The sequence below is a fragment of the Taeniopygia guttata genome, chromosome 12 (genome assembly GCF_048771995.1).
Source record: "Taeniopygia guttata chromosome 12, bTaeGut7.mat, whole genome shotgun sequence".
Taxonomy (NCBI): Eukaryota; Metazoa; Chordata; class Aves; order Passeriformes; family Estrildidae; genus Taeniopygia; species Taeniopygia guttata.
The window spans coordinates 2274562-2292495 of NC_133037.1; the positions used below are offsets into that span (position 1 = coordinate 2274562).

The 17934-nt window shown below is 40.4% G+C and overlaps 1 protein-coding gene across 5 annotated transcripts in view; it reads right to left on the bottom strand.

Moving 5' to 3' along the window:
• Positions 1-17934, bottom strand: part of LOC100220391 (contactin-6) — a 129151-nt gene that overhangs the window by 99421 nt on the left and 11796 nt on the right. For 3 of the 5 annotated variants that reach the window (XM_030283064.4, XM_072934686.1, XM_030283063.4), the window contains exon 2: positions 6419-6556. The exons of the other annotated variants lie outside the window; for them this stretch is intronic. In XM_030283064.4, the coding sequence (XP_030138924.4) occupies positions 6419-6473 (55 nt within the window). In that variant the 5' untranslated portion in view covers positions 6474-6556. The remainder of the gene's footprint in view (positions 1-6418; positions 6557-17934) is intronic. 5 annotated transcript variants of the gene reach the window in all.

The window sequence follows — 17934 nt, forward strand, 5'->3', positions numbered from 1 at the left end:
GCTCAGAGCTACCCCAGACACTTCCACCCATCCAGCTGCAATAATCCATCCCCATTTCGCTCCCAGGGCTGCCACACTCCACAAACAATTTTTTGTGGCAATCACAAGATTTCTTCTTGCAGACAGGGATGAAAAAACTCCCCCCAACCCCAAGAGGTTTATTTTTGTAATGTAGGCACCATAACCACAGCCTAAATCATCCTGAGGGGTTGGAAATGACTCTGGGAACTCAAACTCTGTGACAACCACATTTTCTGTCCCAGGCAAGTGCCAGCCATAATAATAATAATACATTTTTTTAAAAGCACTTTTTCTAATACATTAAAAAAGCTGCTTTTTTTTTTTTTAACAATACATTAAAAAAAAAAGCATGATTTTTTTTTTTGTGCTGCCAAGAGGCCAGAAGAGAAAACACCGAATTTTGAAACACCCAGTTGGAGTGAAATTGTGGCAGCAAGATTTCCCTAGGAATGTCAAGTCAGTGGGAACACAGTGAATTCCAAGATGTTTTCGATGTTAATTCCTGCCCAACAAAAAACACACGAATAAACAGCGATCAATAGGCGCTAAATGAAAAAGAAGTAGCAAATCAATAATCCCAGACGTTTTCTTTTCCAGCTTCTGCAAACAATGCAAAGGATGATCAGCCTGTGATTACGTGGAAGTCGCAGATGTTTTTGCAACACTTAAAAGTTTGTGGGAAAGATCTTCATCCCTGTCAGGGTGTTGGTCCAGATTTTCATGTCAAAATAAAATAGAATTAATTTTCTGGGCTTTTTTTTTTTTGTTAGGTTTGTTTTTTTTATTTTTTTTGGGGGTTTTTTTGTGTGTTTTTTTTTCTTGTTGTTGTTTTGTTTGCATTAGATTTGGGGTTTTTTTGGGGTTTTTTTGTTCGGGTTTTTTTTTGTTTGTTTGGTTGGTTTTTTGGTTTTGTTTTTGGTTTTTTGGGGTTTTCGCATTTCCAAGGTCTGATTTCTGGAGAAAAACAAAAAAATCTCATTTCTGCTAGTGGAAAATTAGACTTCAGCTGGGTTTCTCTCTATTTCACATAGAATGTAGATGATCCTTGAGGTCCTTTCCAAGCCAAACCCCCTTCAGTGATTCCATGATTTTATGGCCATCATTCTCTCCATGATAAAATCTAAGGTTTCAAGTGTCTTTAATTGAGGCATTGGTATATTGGAGATAAAAAGGGAGTGAATTTGGCTCTCAAACTCAAAAAAAATCCATGTTGGTAACTCTGAAATGGGGAATCTCAAAATTCAGCTTCTGTGGGCAACCTGTGCCAGGGCCTCAGCCCTTTTTAGGGAACAATTTATCTCCAAAATCTGATCTAAACCGACTCTTTGTTTAGGCAAGTACTTAAAACCAGCAATTTTCCTTGAAAATTTTGTGCTTCAATAAAGTGTTTCAGTAATATATTATTGTGCCTTCCTAAGTTTAATGCCTTTACACTGAAATTTGCCATTGTTGACAATAGAAAATGCTCAAAATATTTGCCATGCTTAATCACCTGCTAATTTTAATTTCTTGGCAGTGATAATAAAGTAAAATTGAATTGTCTTTGAAGCTGTTGCAACAAAAAAGTAAAAAAAAAAATTACTTCTAAAGTACCAGGATGTTATTTTAAAAAGGTAATGAGCCTTTTGTGCTGGGAGATAAAATGGTTTGATATGAAACAGGAAGAAATCAAGTAAAATTTAAATAAAAGGGAAAAAAATAATGTAAAGCAGCTAATTGAAAAGATTGGGAAGCAATAATTATTTAAACCAGCATAAATATAGACAAGGCCTTTCAGACTAAAGAATTCAGACACTAGAACCATATAGAGAACATAAAACTGGTGGAGTCACACCCATGAATTGCAGCATCTCCACCTCACTCCAGGAACCATAAATAACATTTCCCTGACAGCGAAATCAATGCAGGCTCCAAGCTCAAAGTGCACCCTCAAAGCAGCACCAGAGCTCTCCCCTCTTCTCCAGCACGTCCATGGGGACCTCTTCTCCATGCACCCAGGGGAATTCCACAAAGGGATTTTGCTGGGAGAGGAACCCAACGAGGGGTATTCTTCTGTTGGGTGAGTCTAGCCCGTGGTAGGGAATGTTGGACGTAATTCCCAAGGACACAAGACCTTGAGGAATGTGGGTGGCACTGATGTCCACCCAAGGCAAAGCTCTGAGGTGGGTTTGTGTCTGCCTGGTGGAAAGCTTCAGACCCCCTCACATTCCCTAAAAGTCATGGAGCATCTTCAGGGCACGAGGTTCCCTTTTTCCTGGCTCTGTTCCACCAGGGATTGGTTGTTGTTCACCGATGTTGGGGAATGAGCTGAACCTCCTGGCACCCCACAGCATGGAAAGAAAGTTCTTCAAATGTCACATTGCAGTACCAGCCATGTCCTGCCACAGCCTGGCAAGTCCTTTACAGAAATGCAGCTTTTTATTTCCCAAAACCAGGAAAACCTCTGTGCTGTCTAAGGGACACTTAATTATTACCTTTGTCTGACTCATCAGCAGATCTCCAAATACTTCTGGTTGTTCAGGGAAGCCTTAACATTTCCAGGCTGGACTAGTTCATCTCCACATTTTGCTGTTAGAAATAGCAAAGATGTCACTTGTCCTAAAATATACGGTGTGCTGTTCCATCCCTAAAGGTGCTGTTATGCCAACAATAAATCTGCGAGACGCTGCGGGCAGAGTGTGGGATGTGATGTATTCAATATTCATCCTGCTGTGACCCAGAGGAGGATCAGGACACTTTGCATCAGGAAATGTCTCTCTCTAATTTAACAGCTTCAAAATGATGGACCAAAAACCCAGCCCGGGAGTTTGGGGTCGCATCTTGGTTTGGTTTGGAGGCAAGGAGCCAAAGGGCTGTGTGAAAATGCAGCTGATACCTCATTTCCAAATTCAGGTCAGACTGGCTTGGAATATTTCTGTTGTCCACAGCCTGATAGAATTCACTGCCATTCTGCTTTTTCCTCGTTTTTAATCCTGGAAATCCCCTTTGCTTCCACGGTGGGGCCGGGAGCATCAGCAGAACAAAGGAGAGTGACAAAGGCCACCTCCCCGTGCATGGATTTATTTGAAGGGAAAAAGCCACCAGGAATCAGGTCAAAGAAGAGCCATTTCCTATTTCCTTTTAGGAACAGGAGGGACACAGAAAATTGGGATCAGCTGTCCAGGAGGAAGACAGACCTTTGAAATAATCAGGAGGTAATTCCTTATTGACACAGGAGAGAATGGAGGGACCAGAGAGAGGGAGAGGTGAGGAAATTTCCTCCAACTTGGTGGAGAACCTGACCTGGCACCCACACCCAAAGAACAGCCTGAGGTGCATCTGATGGATGCTTAGGACAGAAATATATTAAAAATAAAAATAAATTTCTGCCTCATTAAGATATTTTTGGCAACCTGCCTTGCACAACAGCTCCAGAGGAAGCAGCACAATCCAGGAGCATCCATAGGAGTAAAACCTGAGAGAGTTTTGGTGTGAAGAGACAATTATTTTATTTTATTGAGCACTTTGGACAGGTCTGTTCATTTCAGCTTCCCAAAATCCTGCCTACATCTTTAATCCAGAAAGTGAAGGCTCTTTCCTAACATATTCATATCAAATAATGTTTACATTTCAGTGATGTCAGGAGATGGTTGTTGTACATCCCTATAGCAAGTACATAGAATTTAAAGTAATGTTCTCTGAGTTTATCTTCATCACCCTTCTTGCCTCTGGTGCTCTGCTTAGATCAGATTATCTCATTTAAATAGCAATGGGTTATGGAAAAAAAAAAAATCTAATCTGTTCCCTCGCTGTGCCACTGTGCATGCATTACCTTATTTTATTTTGTCCCCTAAGGCACTGCAAGAAAACCCTAAAGACCATCGTTGAGATACATAAAAAAGCTTTGCTGGAAAATAAGAGTTGGAGGGAACATTATTCTTTCCACGATTTTTTGCCTATAAAGAGAATATAGAGGGCACTTTGATTTTTGAGTAATTGAATTGCCATTTTTTGGGGGGTAATAATATCCAGTTCTTCTGCACAGCACATTTAATCCTGAGATTTAAAATTAATTTATAGGTCAAAATCATTTTCATTCTACATGTCAGGTAGGAGGAAATGAGTGACCAATGCCATCCAACACCCTGAATTACCTTTCCATCCCCAGCCCACAAAACTGCTCTGCTCAGCATCAGGGCTGGTTCCTCCCCTTCCCACTCATTTCTATTATTCCTAAATTGATGTGAACCTTCCGGGTGATAAATCAGAGAAGTTTTGCCATAAGTGCAGTTTGACTGTTACCATCAGGCCTATTTCAGAATGTCATGGCGTGAAAACCAGCGGAGCTCTGCTGAAATCAATGGAGTTAATTTCTACCCAGGAATAAATTAACTTATCCCAGTCAAGTCAGTTGGAGCTTTTGCTGTTCCTTTAATTGAGAGCAGGAGCAGGACAAAAGTGCCGTTGTGAGCTACTCTTGGTTCCTGGGAATATGGAAAAATTGCATTTTTAGCTATTTTTAAGTCTTTAAAAGCTGAATTTGTTCATCTAAAAGTGAGCTCCCAGTACCTTTTAACTCAGGTTTAAAGCCCAGCACTGGGCTTGTTAAAGGTGATCCTCTGGCATGAATGATGAAGATGACAAAAGGTTTCAAAAATGAAAACTCGTGGGAAAAATTAAAAAATGGGAAGGAAAAGGTTCTTTTTGGAGATACAAATAATGGGTGTAAGAATATCTTGTCCCTTACACAGCTGTCCTGCTCCTCCAGCCATTCAGATTCCAGGATCACCATCTATTTCCCAAGAAATCAAGGAATTACAGGGGAATCTGGTGCCCTGAAAGAGTGGTACAAGCGCTTTACTCAGAGTAGTAAAGAAGGGAAGGATCTGTGAGAGGCACCCAAGAGGGCTGAGTGGGGCAATGAGGAATTAAAGGGAAGATTTAGGTCCTAAAAACATGGTTGTTGAGATGAGCTCAGCAAAGCTGGGCTTAAATGAGCGACTGCTCACTTGAAATATTTTATATATCACAATATTTTATGTACTCCACGATTCTTAGTCCTTAATGTGCTGGTTGTTTGTTACTGAAATAACAGCTTGGTATTGATTTAACAGAAAGTCTGATCCTGAGCTTTGCTTTTTTTTTTTTATCTTGAGGTTTACATTTCACATTTAGATAAAACAGCATCGAGGTTCATTTAAATTGTATTTTAAAATGGTACTGAAGTCTGCCCTCTGCTCTGTTTCTTCACTTCAAACAGCTGCTGACTCATGCACTACATAATTAATTTAAGTATCATTTGAGGTTACTTTAATACAATTTCCTTCTAAGTACATGAGTAATATCCTGGCTATTTAGAGTTCAATACATTAATTGGAGACAAAAGTCAGTTGTCATGGTTTCTATCACAGCCAAGTGTGAAGGGTCAGTCCATCCCCAAATTCATTAGAACCTCAAAGAGTTGAGTTCCCACTCAGTGCCTGTTTGGAGATGAGGCTGTAATGAGCCACAGGAGTTAATCCCATTTTTATGGCTCTATGAAGCAGGATTGTCAAGTTATATGCTTTTAATTAGAAGAAAGGTTCAGAGCAGGAATGAACTCAGAATACCAAACCTCACTGTGTGCAATGTCCAGCCAGGCAGAAAAGAAAATTTTACCTCACAATATCTTACAAACTGTTGATATTTTAAATAAACACGGGGGATGTTCAGGAAGGAGAGTGGAGGGGAGGCGTTCCTGCTCCCTCCAAGCACATTTTGTGCTCTGATCTCAGCCTGAGAAGTGTCAGGATGCCCAGGGTGGGAGGATGAGAGTCCAGCACCACTCCAGCAGGAGGCAAAGAAGGAATATTTGCATTTGTTTGGGGTTTTAAGCCAGATTTTCTTTCCTCTTTGTGCATTTATATCGATAATCCTCATAATTCTCACCCATTGTTGGACTTCATAAATAAATATTTTTATTTGCCTTTCAGTTAACTGTGATTTAAAGACACTTTACTCACATGGAAGCACTTGAAGGGTGTGGTATGAAATGTGGAATCAAAACCATTCATTCAGTGCTCCCAAACTGGTCTGGTTTTCACTCCAGCTTCATTTGCTGATATTGTGGCCAATAAATGTTTTCACGATGTTGTCACCCAAGTAACAATTGTTCTTCTTTCTCACTTTTACAGCTTTGTCTATTTTTAAAGCTGTTACCTGGATTCCAGCTTTCTTATGATCTTGCAAAGTGTTTTTCTGGTTCAAAGGCAGCACCTGGAGTTGTTTAAAATTAAAGTGTGTCCTAATGAAAAGCTCCTTAGTCACTTGCTCATACAAAAAAGGGCTGTTAATTCTGGTAATTGCTTCTCCTTTCTCCAAGAACTATGACACTGACAGAGATTTATCAATCACAAACACTAATAGTGGAACATTTTACCTGTGCTGCAGCTCATGAATGGCAGCAGACTTATTAGTTTCCATAGCAACACCATCTCCACTTTCCAAGGTCAAAAATTCCTCCCATCCAATCAGTGGAAGAAAGTAAAGTGTGTCTTCCTGTGACTACCTGGATATTCTGCAAAAACAGGAAGAGATATTGGGCAATTAAAGTACAGACTCCAAATAAATACCCCTAATTTCCCCAGGTAAAATCACGTTCTACTGCACCGTTTGGAGGCTCAGACACTACAAATGCGATAGGATAGGATCATCCTGGCACAAAAATAATTCCAAAGTGAGACAGAAAATCTTAGGTAATGTTGGGTCTCCCCCCATCCTCTCCATGTGGCACAGAGATCTCTTGGATGGGAGAGAGTTTCTCCAAGTAGGAAAGAAAAATCTGACTGTGGTCCCTCTGCCAGACAGTGTTGGGATGGAAGAAAGTGTTTGGAAAAATGAGCTTTTCCCAACTCCTAAATGTTCATCAAATGTTAAGATATTTCTTGTTCCATCATAGGGAGCCCCTCTGGAGCCAGGCTGGGAGAGCTGGGGGTGATATCCTGGAGAGGAGAAGCTCCAGGGAGAGCTCAGAGCCCCTTCCAGGGCCTGAAGGGGCTCCAGGAGAGCTGGAGAGGGACTGGGGACAAGGGATGGAGGGACAGGACACAGGGAATGGCTCCCACTGCCAGAGGGCAGGGCTGGGTGGGATATTTGGGAAGGAATTCCTTCCTCTGAGGGTGGGGAGGGTTTGAGATGGAATTCCCAGAGCAGCTGTGGCTGCCCCTGGATCCTGGCAGTGCCCAAGGCCAGACTTGGAGCAGCCTGGGACAGTGGAAATGTCCCTGCCATGGCAGGGGGGCACTGGGTGGGATTTAAGGTTCCTCCAACCCAAACCACTCTGGGATTCCATGATTCCATCATAGTCTAGTTCTGATCCCAGCCAGGATCCTTTGGTGAATGTGTTGTATTGATCTCCCAGGAGAGGAGAACGGATCACAATGTCACACACACACCAGGTAAAAAGGAAAAAAAACACATTTTCTGTGTCAAGTTGGATCCTTCAGAACTGAACCATCCTGTAAGGATTTACATAACAATTTCCTCTAATTTCCTTTGACATTTCAGTCAGCAGATGATGAATTAAGCCAGGAAAAAGTATCTGTTTGGCCTATACTCCCAAAGGGCAAACGAGTGATTTACTGTTGGGCATCAGTTCATAAAGCAGCTGAAACCAGAAATCACTTAATAAAGTGAGTTTACAAAATTGTAAAATCATTCCAAACCTTTTAAGTGCTGAAAATTTTCCACTGAGAAATTACAATTATGAGGCACACTTAGGGATCCATATTCTCTCCTCACTTGTCTCATTTTTCACAGCAGTGTGAAAAGATCTCATCCAGGGTTGTCCTGGAACTTATTGCTGGTAGGAGTGACAGAGATATTTTTTAGAAAATTAAGAAATCCAAATCTTCTGGAAGCCATCCCACTTCTCTAAGGGACTTCATGTTGTTAATATTTTCTATAAACTTCACCTAAGAAATGCAGGAGGTCTCAAGGGAGACACTTAGAATCCTGAGGAATTATCAAAACTTGATAAGATTCTAAATTTTTGGGAAAAAAGGATGGAAAAAACCCAGAGTTTCTTTTAGCCTTTCATGATGTCCTACTTTACACACAGCTGTGATCTATTGAAGAACATTTGCAAAATTTATAAGTGTTTGAAAGGAAAAGGATTAAAAAGTATTAAATTATAATTCTGTCGGGGTAGAAACAGAGAAGGATGAGCTGGGCTGAACCTTTATATATCAACCCTGCTCCAAGTAGCAGCAACTGCACCTAAACACCCTCAATCAATATTTCCTTTCTTTTTTAATACTTTTGGGTGCTTTTTTCGAGCTCTTGCCTTCAGTTCAGGTTCCACTCCAGCCCCTCCTTTAAACTACCTGGCGATACTGAAGGTAGGCATTGATTATTTCTGCTTCAGTGGAAAACCTGGTGCTTTTCCTTATTGAATCACATCATATTTATTTCACACCCTTTCTCCTGCTTGTCAATATTTGTCTCGAAGCTCGTGTATATATCTGTGATACCTGAGACAAAAAAAAAAAAAAACTGCTTTAAATTTTTTTTCCCTTGTCCTTCCTGAACAGAATGTATCCCTTCAGATCAAAAAAAATGTAATTTAGGATTTTAATTATTACTTAAATGTCATCTAAATCCTCCTGTATTAATTTTGTGACTTTACCTGTCCCAATTTTACATTTTTTTTCCCCGGAGGAGGGAGAAGATTCCCCAGGGACCCAGGACCTGTGTGTGCAGCAGCAGCACAGGGTGAGGAGGCTCAAATTGCCCATTTGCTGACAAATCATCCTGGTGGGTGCCAAGCTGGCTGTTAGCAGATAACAACCAGCGTTTGTCTGCAATTTATCCCCTTTTGCAGAAATTACTGCCACGAGTTTTGCACATTCCCACGTGTTTTCCTTGGCATTTCTATTTGGATTCCCCTCCTGTTCTGGGTATTTTTCTGTGGTTGTTTTCTTGGACAGGGAACGCTTCCCAATGCTGGTCACACCCAACTGCTTTTCCACAAGATCTCTCAAATATATTCAGTTTCTAGTCCTTCCACATTGGGTGTGTGAGTTATTTAGTGCAGAAATCCCTTCTAAAGGTCAAAGGAAATTGAGAATGGACTTAGACCATCCAGAGTTACTCACATGCTTCCTGATATTCCAAACAAAAATATTCCGAACAAAAAATACTCCAAACAAAAATTAACCAATAAAAGCCAAATAACTGGCCAGACCCTGCCTTTTCCAAGAGGACAGATCCTTTTATTTTTCCTTTTTGCAAGGAAATATCCTTTTGAAACCCTCCCTGCTTTCTATTCTCCTCTTGTTGGGTTCTGGATGAGTTTTTTGGAACCCTGAAACATGAACCTGCAGCTGCCAATATCCAGAATATACAACCCAAACTCTTTGTATTCATACAAGGTATTGATCAATCCTCAGAACTGTAATTCTTCTGCTCCTAGGACTGCAAATTATGGGGCATTACTTTAAATACACACACACACATACATACACACACACACACACACACACATATTTCCTTTAAGTCACCCAACTGCTTTATTCCCTTCCCTTTGACAAACACAAGGACTGAACTGGCGAGCAGGCACTTAATATTTTTTACAACATCTTTCCAACAGCTGCTTCCATGGGATTATTTACTGTCAAACTAAATCAAGAATAAATGAAAAAACTGAAATATTTATAGCATAAGAAAAATCTGGTTCAGACCAGAAATCCCAGACTGGTGTTAGATCAAGAAATGTAACAAGATAAATTCTGCCATCGTACCCTTTGTTTTCTGGATGTGCTGCTATCACTTATTCTAATTGTTATGCCATGATTTGAGCAGAGAGATGGATGGAAAACAAAATATGTTAAATATGATCATGGGGGAAACGTTATATTTCCCCCTAAAAATCCTGATTGTGCGTCCATTTGTCAGCAGGATGTAATTTATACAAATATGTTTGTTACAGAAGGAGGCAACATCATTTTTTGTTGTTTTCCCATTAGAGAAAACAAGTCCATAGGAAAGACACTCAGTCCTCAGATAATTTATACCTGTCATTTTCACTTCTGATCTGTGCAGGAAGGAGAGATATCTGCTCCTGGGACATCCAAATGTGTGGGACACACAGGGATAGACAGGAGATGAATAAATGGGAGAAGGTGGATAAAATACCCAGGTCAGCAATGTGGATGAGTTGTGCAACTCCTGCTTCTCCTTGCAAACACTCTGGGTAATATGGGAAAGAAAGTACACAAAACTATTGCTGTCATCAAACATTCCCTCCTGGACATTTGGGATATTGAAAAATTCAGACTAAAACTGGGATTTGAGTGTTGACTTGGCACTTAAAACACGGAGGGAAAGGCTGTCTTGTTGTGTGGCTGAAGGTTGCAGTTGCACAGATGTTTTCCTTGCAATTTAGAAGGGAATAGGCTGTGGATTCATTTATTAATTACACTAATCTGACATCATTTAACACATTAATGTAAGTCCTGTTCTTTGCTGAGCCCAACCTGGTGCTGAGGCTTTGGTTTTCAAGACCTTTAATTTCCACAACCACTTATTTTTTGAGTAACAAAACCAAAGATTTGGTCTTGATTTAGAAAACGAAATCTATGACAAAAGACAAAACGCTCTTCTGGTGTCATCTGAATTTTCATGAAAATAGGCCCCATTTCCCACTTCTGCCACAATTTTCTGTTAAGTTTTCTGCAAGTAAAAGTTGGTTCAGGTGGTGATGTGACATTGAACTGGGGCAAAACCTGTCAGGCCCTGGGAATGATGAGATTTTGCTCTCAGCTAAATTCCAGCAAATTGACATTTTTACCCATGGCAAAATGTAGCTGTGTTTGCAGAAAGAGCAGCTTTTTGACCTGATGGAAAAAAAAATAAAAGTGTAGCAAGAGGGATTTGGGGCCAAAATCCACAGTGGTGCTGGTGGAGGAGCTTCACCCCAGGTTTGCTGGTGTAACCACCTATGGAATGAGATCTGCCTGGCAGAAGAAAGGAATGGAAATGTGGAGAGAAAGGCTCTAATCCAGGCAGTGCATGCACAGCCTTTTTATTCTGCAGTCTCAGCTTTCCCTCCCAGCAGCTTCCACACATCTCTATTATCTTTTGAACTTGGCCTTGCACGCTTTTGTATTCCTCATGTGCCAGGAAAGAAGCCCAGCCTGTCCCAGCCAGGCTTGCATTCCTGGCACACCATTGCTCCTGATCTCTCTATTGTCTCCTGAGCACCTGATTCGAAGGCATCGAATGTGAATTTTCTCATGAATGCCAATGATATACAGCTACATTTTTCTTTTCAAACTTTTTATCCCTGAGGCTCTTTCTACACTCAGACTATTTTCCAGATATCCATAACAGAGTGAATAGCAAACACTTGCAACTACCAGAGCAGGAGCAGAAGCAACCACTTTTCCAGGCTCCAGCAGGATTTACGCATGCTGTTGGAGTTCTCACTGCTTATTTAGAATTATTGAACCATATTTTGAGGGAGAAAAGCACCCCGTGCTATTTAACAAAGGTTTCCGATACCGATCATTCTTGTTTTTCCTCTTTCACAAAAGGATTTGGATTTTCATTTGGTTTTCACTCCTGACTGCTATTGCTTACTTTTCCTAGGGAAACTGAAAATATTGTGGCTCATTTGCAATTCAAATTCAGTGCATAAAGCCTTCGGGGAGGGTTTAAATCTTATGTTTTCAAAACATTTTCCTAACTCGGAGCAAACAGCTCGTTGGGTTTTAGGTGACATTGAGATCCTACATGGTGGAACACTACAGAGGCTTTTGGTGTCTTAAACTCCCCAAATTAAGACATTTGAAAAGAAATGGGCTGGACTTTGCTCTCTGATGAGGCCTCACTCACCTTCCCAAATGGATTCACCAACATTGAAATGACCCTTGCATAGGGAATTTGTGGATGAACATCCCTGAAAGGGTCCAAGGCCAGGTTGGACACTGGGGCTTGGAGCAGCCTGGAATAGTGGAAGTGATGCCTCAGGTTTGAGCTTTTATATTTTTCACATTCTGTGCTGCTTTAGTGTGTGGGTCTGGGATTTCTATCAGGGGATGCTGAGCTCTGTGCACAGAGCAGGGAGACAAAACAATTCCTGCTCCAGCTGGGCACCAAGGACAAATGACCCAAATCTCAGCCCAGGAGCACAAACACCGTGGGCTGGAGAGAGAAAAACAAGCAGGATGGGACTGCCTGGGCTAAAGCTGGAATGGGACAATGAACTCCAAGGTGCCAATGGAGCAGAACTGATCCCAGGGAGAGCCCCGGGAGCGCTCGTGCATTTTGGGACCATTTTGGTTCATTTGGGTGCAGCCCTGGCTGGGCTCTGGTGCTGCCCAAGGTGGATCCATGGAGGAGATCCTTTAATAAATCCCTGCTTTATTCTGTAGCTCTGCCCAGCTCTGCTCTAGGGCAGCCTGCTCAAGGTGTCCCTGCCCATGGTAGGGGTGGCACTGGAGGAGCTTTATGGTCCCTTCCAACCCAAACCATTCCATGATTCTAAGCATCCTTGTAAGGATTCACACATTCTTTAATCATCAATTACTTATAATTGCAGGATTTAAACATCTTTAAACTTATTTTGATTTTTTTCTTGTGTTTTTATCCTTACAGCAACAATTGGGGAGCTTAAAGCAGGATGCTGGAAAAGAGAAACTCCTCTGCCATCAGTGCAGTGCAGAACGTGTCCAAGTGCTTCAAGATCCCCCTGGAACTGCTGGGAAGGTCTCAGGGAGTGCCACCCTTTCATTCATCCATTCTTTCATGGGTATCTGAACAGGTCCAGTGCAGTAGCCAAACACTGTGTGGGCATTCCCAGCTGTAAATAACCCTGTCTCAACAGGCAAAAACCGATGAGAGAATTTGCTGTACTTAACCCAAATACAAAGACTGAAAGATGGAAACCCCAGTGGGCTGTGCTGTTGACAAATCAGCATTAAAATGTCCTTCAACAGCAGAGTGCTTTAAGTGATAATGAATATAACAGAGAACTACCCAATCCCAGCCCTCGTGCTGAACCCAGGTGCAGTTATCTAACACAACCACATTTGGAGCTGTCTTTTGATACTCCTTTTAAAAATTTATACATTAAGCAATGCCAGTAATCAGCCTGAAAGGGCTGATTGCTCATTCTTTGGTTAAAAAAGTGCTGTTCTCATTTTAATCCCTAAATATGTGGGACTGCACCTCCAGCACCTGTGTGAAATCTGCCCTGGAAGTGTTGGTGGGATGAAAACATCAGTTCAGCCCTCAGAGATCTTTGGGAACTACAGAAAATAATGATTTCCACGTGAATTATAAATTAGAAGTTTTCATGATAAAGATAATTTCCAACAATAAGAAGATTCTCTCCCAGCCATTTAATACAGTCTGCAGCAACTACTGAGCCAACATTGAGATGGAAAAATCTGATAAAAAGGCTTCCAAAGCCTGGCTGAAATGTAAGTGTGGATCAATTTTCAATACAATACACTAAGAAATACAGTTTTTTAAGAGATCAGAAAGTGTTAAATTTACCAAATCTGACAATATCACTTCTGAACCAATTATCACATTTCTTTTAACATGTTCACAAACACTAAAGCTGCAGATCTTGATGACACTCAAGCGCTGGGAAAGAAGAGCACACATTGTTCTTCCCAGGTGAAAAGTTTCATATCTATTTCATATCTATGAGTAAAATCTTAAAAAATCCTCCTTCCAAATATTATCAGTGTAATAATGATAAAAAAATTGATTGGGTTTTGACTGAAGTCAGCAGCAAAATTCCCATTTCTTCAGTAAAAAGAGGATCAAAATGAGGATATCATCAAAAGACAGCGTGCAGGTTTCTTCAGAGATATGGAGGTTAATAAAGGAATTGTTGATAAACTTTTACAATGGTAATTTGAAGACTTAATCTCTTTCAAGATCTCATGCAGCAGTTGTTGCTCTCTGAGCCTGATATCCCAGCAATGCTTTCATTTGTGCCACCCTAAAGGCTCTTATTGGGTGTTTGCATTTTAATCTTTTGCTTCTTCACATTCAATATCCCAGATCTTTTTATTAAAATACATATTAAAGGCATTGTGATATCTTTATGGGGCTCTCCTTTCAAATAAACAGCATCTTTACTATTTATTATTTTTGCTGCTGCGCTTCTAACACACCTGGTTCTCAAGCTGGTGGCCTTCACAACACCTTAAAAAAAAAAAAAAAGGCAATTTCTTTGCCCACTGGACACAGAGAACTCACCAATCCACCAAACTTTTTTCCCAAAGGGAATGTGGAGTTGAGCAAAACATCCCTGGAGTTTTGGAGTTGGAGCAATGCTCTTTTGAACCAGGAGGTCCAAGGCTTGACCAAACACCTGCAGAAGGAGGACCAGGGCATCCACCTGCCACTCCTGCTTCAGAAATTTCTGGATTGAGGTTAAGATTTGCCAAAAAAAAAAAAAAAGAAGAGAAACTGAAGCTAATTTTAGACAAGAACCTGGAAATCTTCCAGTTTATTAACAACTGGCTTTCAGCCTGTCAGGAAGTATTAATAGTACCATGAAAGGAAATTATGAACTGTAGATTTCCCCCGAGAGCTGTCAGGAAATATTTGGAATTTTGAATAGCCATATACTGCAGTGCAGCAATAAATAAAGTGGCCAGGAATAGTTCTGGCCTGACCTGGGTGGCCACAGATTTAGACCATGATTAGGTGGAATTCTAACCAATATAAAGAGGAACAAGCAGGGCTGCAACTCCAGGGTGACTTTAAGATTAACTGAACCATCCATGACCATTATTTTTGCCCAAGGTGAAGGCTGTAATCATTTTATTTGCATTTGTGCATGCAGGGGTGTCAGGAGGGAAAGTTAATTTCAAGGCTTATTGTTTAACAAGTAAATGATTGAGTGTGAAATGAGGATCCTTCCCATTCCCTTCCTCCTTGGTGATTCTGTTGCTGTTTATTCCCATCACTTAGAATCTCTTGGATAATGAGGAAAAGGAAGAAAATAATCAGTTGGTTTCTGGATGAAATTGGACTTAATTCAGCATCATCTATGTATTCTAAGATAGGGGATACAGCCAAGTGGAATAATCAGTGCAGCAAACAGATTGCTTTAATGTCTAGACAGGTTTGAAGATGATCTGGAGATGGGAAGAGGAATGCAAATGATTTCCCTCTTCTGCAGCTCAAGAGCTGCATGCTGGTGGAATGCAGAAGGAGAAGAGGAAGAGGAGGAAGAAGAGGAAATCCTTTAAACAACAACCAAGAAGCAAAGCTGGAGTCTCTAAAGGATCCCCCATGGAAAACCCAGAAGGGTTTGGGTGATCCGAGAGGGAGGAGCAGAGGGATCCCTGAGCTCTGGGTGGGTGAAGGGGATGCCCTGAAGGTGCTGCTCCACACCAGCCAAGAGGAAGGACAAGGACTGGAAATTTGGAAAGTGTGGGAAATGGGTTTGTAGAGTTTTGCAAATAAAACTAGATACTTTGGAGACATAGAACTATGAAAGATGTATTTTAGTAGGAGCCATGAGGGGTAATTTTGGATTATTGGCTTTAAGGCATTTACAGCATGGTGTGGCTAAAGCTGATAGGCCAAGAAACACTTATAATGTTTTGTAATTAGGAAATAATTGGCTCCTGATCGTGATGGCGTCAATTATAGCACCTGTATTGTCTCACCCTTCTCATGAGACTGAAAATGGAATAAACGTTTTTATAAAACCTCTCAGTTCCACCATCTCTGGGTCAAAAAAGACTTAATCCAACAAGAAATCTTCCCTGCCCAGAGTGAACAGAAATTCACTGCTCTCAATTAAAATTATTGTGTTATTAGGATTTAATAAATATAAATAGCCATGTCTTTCTTTAACAACTTTAACATTAACCACAGTTTTGATTTTGAGAAGATGGCTGTATTTCAAGTCAGGGAATAACTTATAGACTTTTCTTTTTCTATTTAAATTGTCAATTTGAGAAGAAAACTCGATTATGAGCTGTGTATTTGAGTGTGTTGGAGAAGAACATGTCAATGTGAGCTAAATAGAAGTACAACTTCAGAGATTCATTTTATTACAGAGAATGTCTTGGTGCATTTAAAGCAAGACTTATCTATTTTTCCCTTTTTCTACATTAAATATGTTTTTATTTTTGCTACAAGCTCCATATGAACATCTAAATTCCTCAAAGTCACTTCAAAGTCACATGCCATAGATCAATTTTATCAAATTGCTTGAAAATCATGATGTAATCCTAGGCCTAAAATGAACTGATTTGTGATTATTTGTTGCTTATTAATTAATTTCTTCTGCAGTTCATGCTCTTTCCTAGAACTCATGTATGAGCTGTTTTTACCAGTGGGTAAAAGAAAGAGCTAGAAAGCAACATTAATCCATTTTATGACTTTAATTACTATTAGAGGCCTGCTTTGCACATGGCAGATGATTTGTTAGAAATTGATTTTATTCCTGGATAATTGCCCTGCACTCCAAACAAGGCACACATGCAGGGATTGATGCATTTGCATCTGCTGGATATGCAGCAGACAATTGCTACAAACTCAGAAGAGGTTAGAAAAGCAAAATGTTAGCTGAAATAGTAATCAGGATTTCGGAAAGTTTTCCCTTCCTGGGTACACTAAAGAACTTGAACTTGCTATTCTGGGTTTTTAACAGGTAAATAGGGTTTACTCCAGGGTGAGAGTAGGAAAACCCTGACTTTCATGGGAAAATGCTGTGCATTTTTTTTTCCAGAAGCAGAACTTCCTTTTCATTTCTGCTTTGTTTCCTCATCCATTAAACTGGACACTGAAATTTAACAGGATTTTCACCTGTTGCCTTTTAACATCAGCTCTCCAGGAGCCTCTTTTATCCCCTTCTATTCAGTGTTTTCATTTCCACTCTTGGTATGTACCAAAATGTGTTGTTGAAATCACAGAGAACAATTGAGAGGAGACAATGCCAAATAATCTGTTATAACAGAGAAAACAAAAAGTGAATTAACCACTGTTGTCTCACCCCAGGCCATTCTGAGGAGCACTTACTTGGCAAAGTCCTGATGCAAATTATTTTACTGATTAAGTGCCCAACTTACCACGGGGTGCTGGGGAATTATTCCCGTAATTCCCTCACCACCAGGGTCCTGAGCACCCAGGAAAAGAGCAGGGAAAACTCACAATTAACCAGAGAAATCTCCAGAGGGAAAAATCCTGAGGGTTTCAATGATGTTTTGTGCCAATTAAAGGGAGCTGGTGAAAATTCATGTCTAGATGGTTCTCCCTCCCTTTTCATCCCCTAACTCTGTATTTTCCATTCCACTTTTATATCCTATTTCTGTGTACTTCCCAAGCAGTTCCTGCATTCTTAATCCATTTTGTGCCATTGTGGGGGCACAAAAAGTGAAATTTCTCTGGTTTCATTCCTGCATCAAACAGTTGTTGTAAACTCTTAAAGTTGTTGGTTCAGCAGAATTGAAGAATATCAAAATCTGCCTTTCCACAGCAAAGGAGATGTTTCCTCATCTTATCATTCCTTTATCCTCTAGCAAAAACAACTTTTGTCTTTTGGAGTCTCTACTAAGGCACATGATTTCACCAATCCTCTACAAAGGTTGTCCTTTGTTTTAAGTCAAAACCACCACATTTATAACAAGGGAAAAAAAAAAGTTCTGTCCCAAGAAATCCACAAATGCATTCATTATCAAGGAGTCACACTTTCATTTTCCACATCAATAAAACCAAAACAACTCAACATCCCAAATTTCCCAAGATAAATTGCCTTCAAAACTGGAGGCTGGCGACTTAACACTGCTAATATTCCAGAGAAAAATAAGGATTTGTTCAAGGAAAATATTGAATTTAAAGGGTCTTTGGAATTTAAGCTCCCTGCTTCAGGGTCTGTCCAATGCCAGCTTTGTGGAATGGCTGCTCTATAGCAGA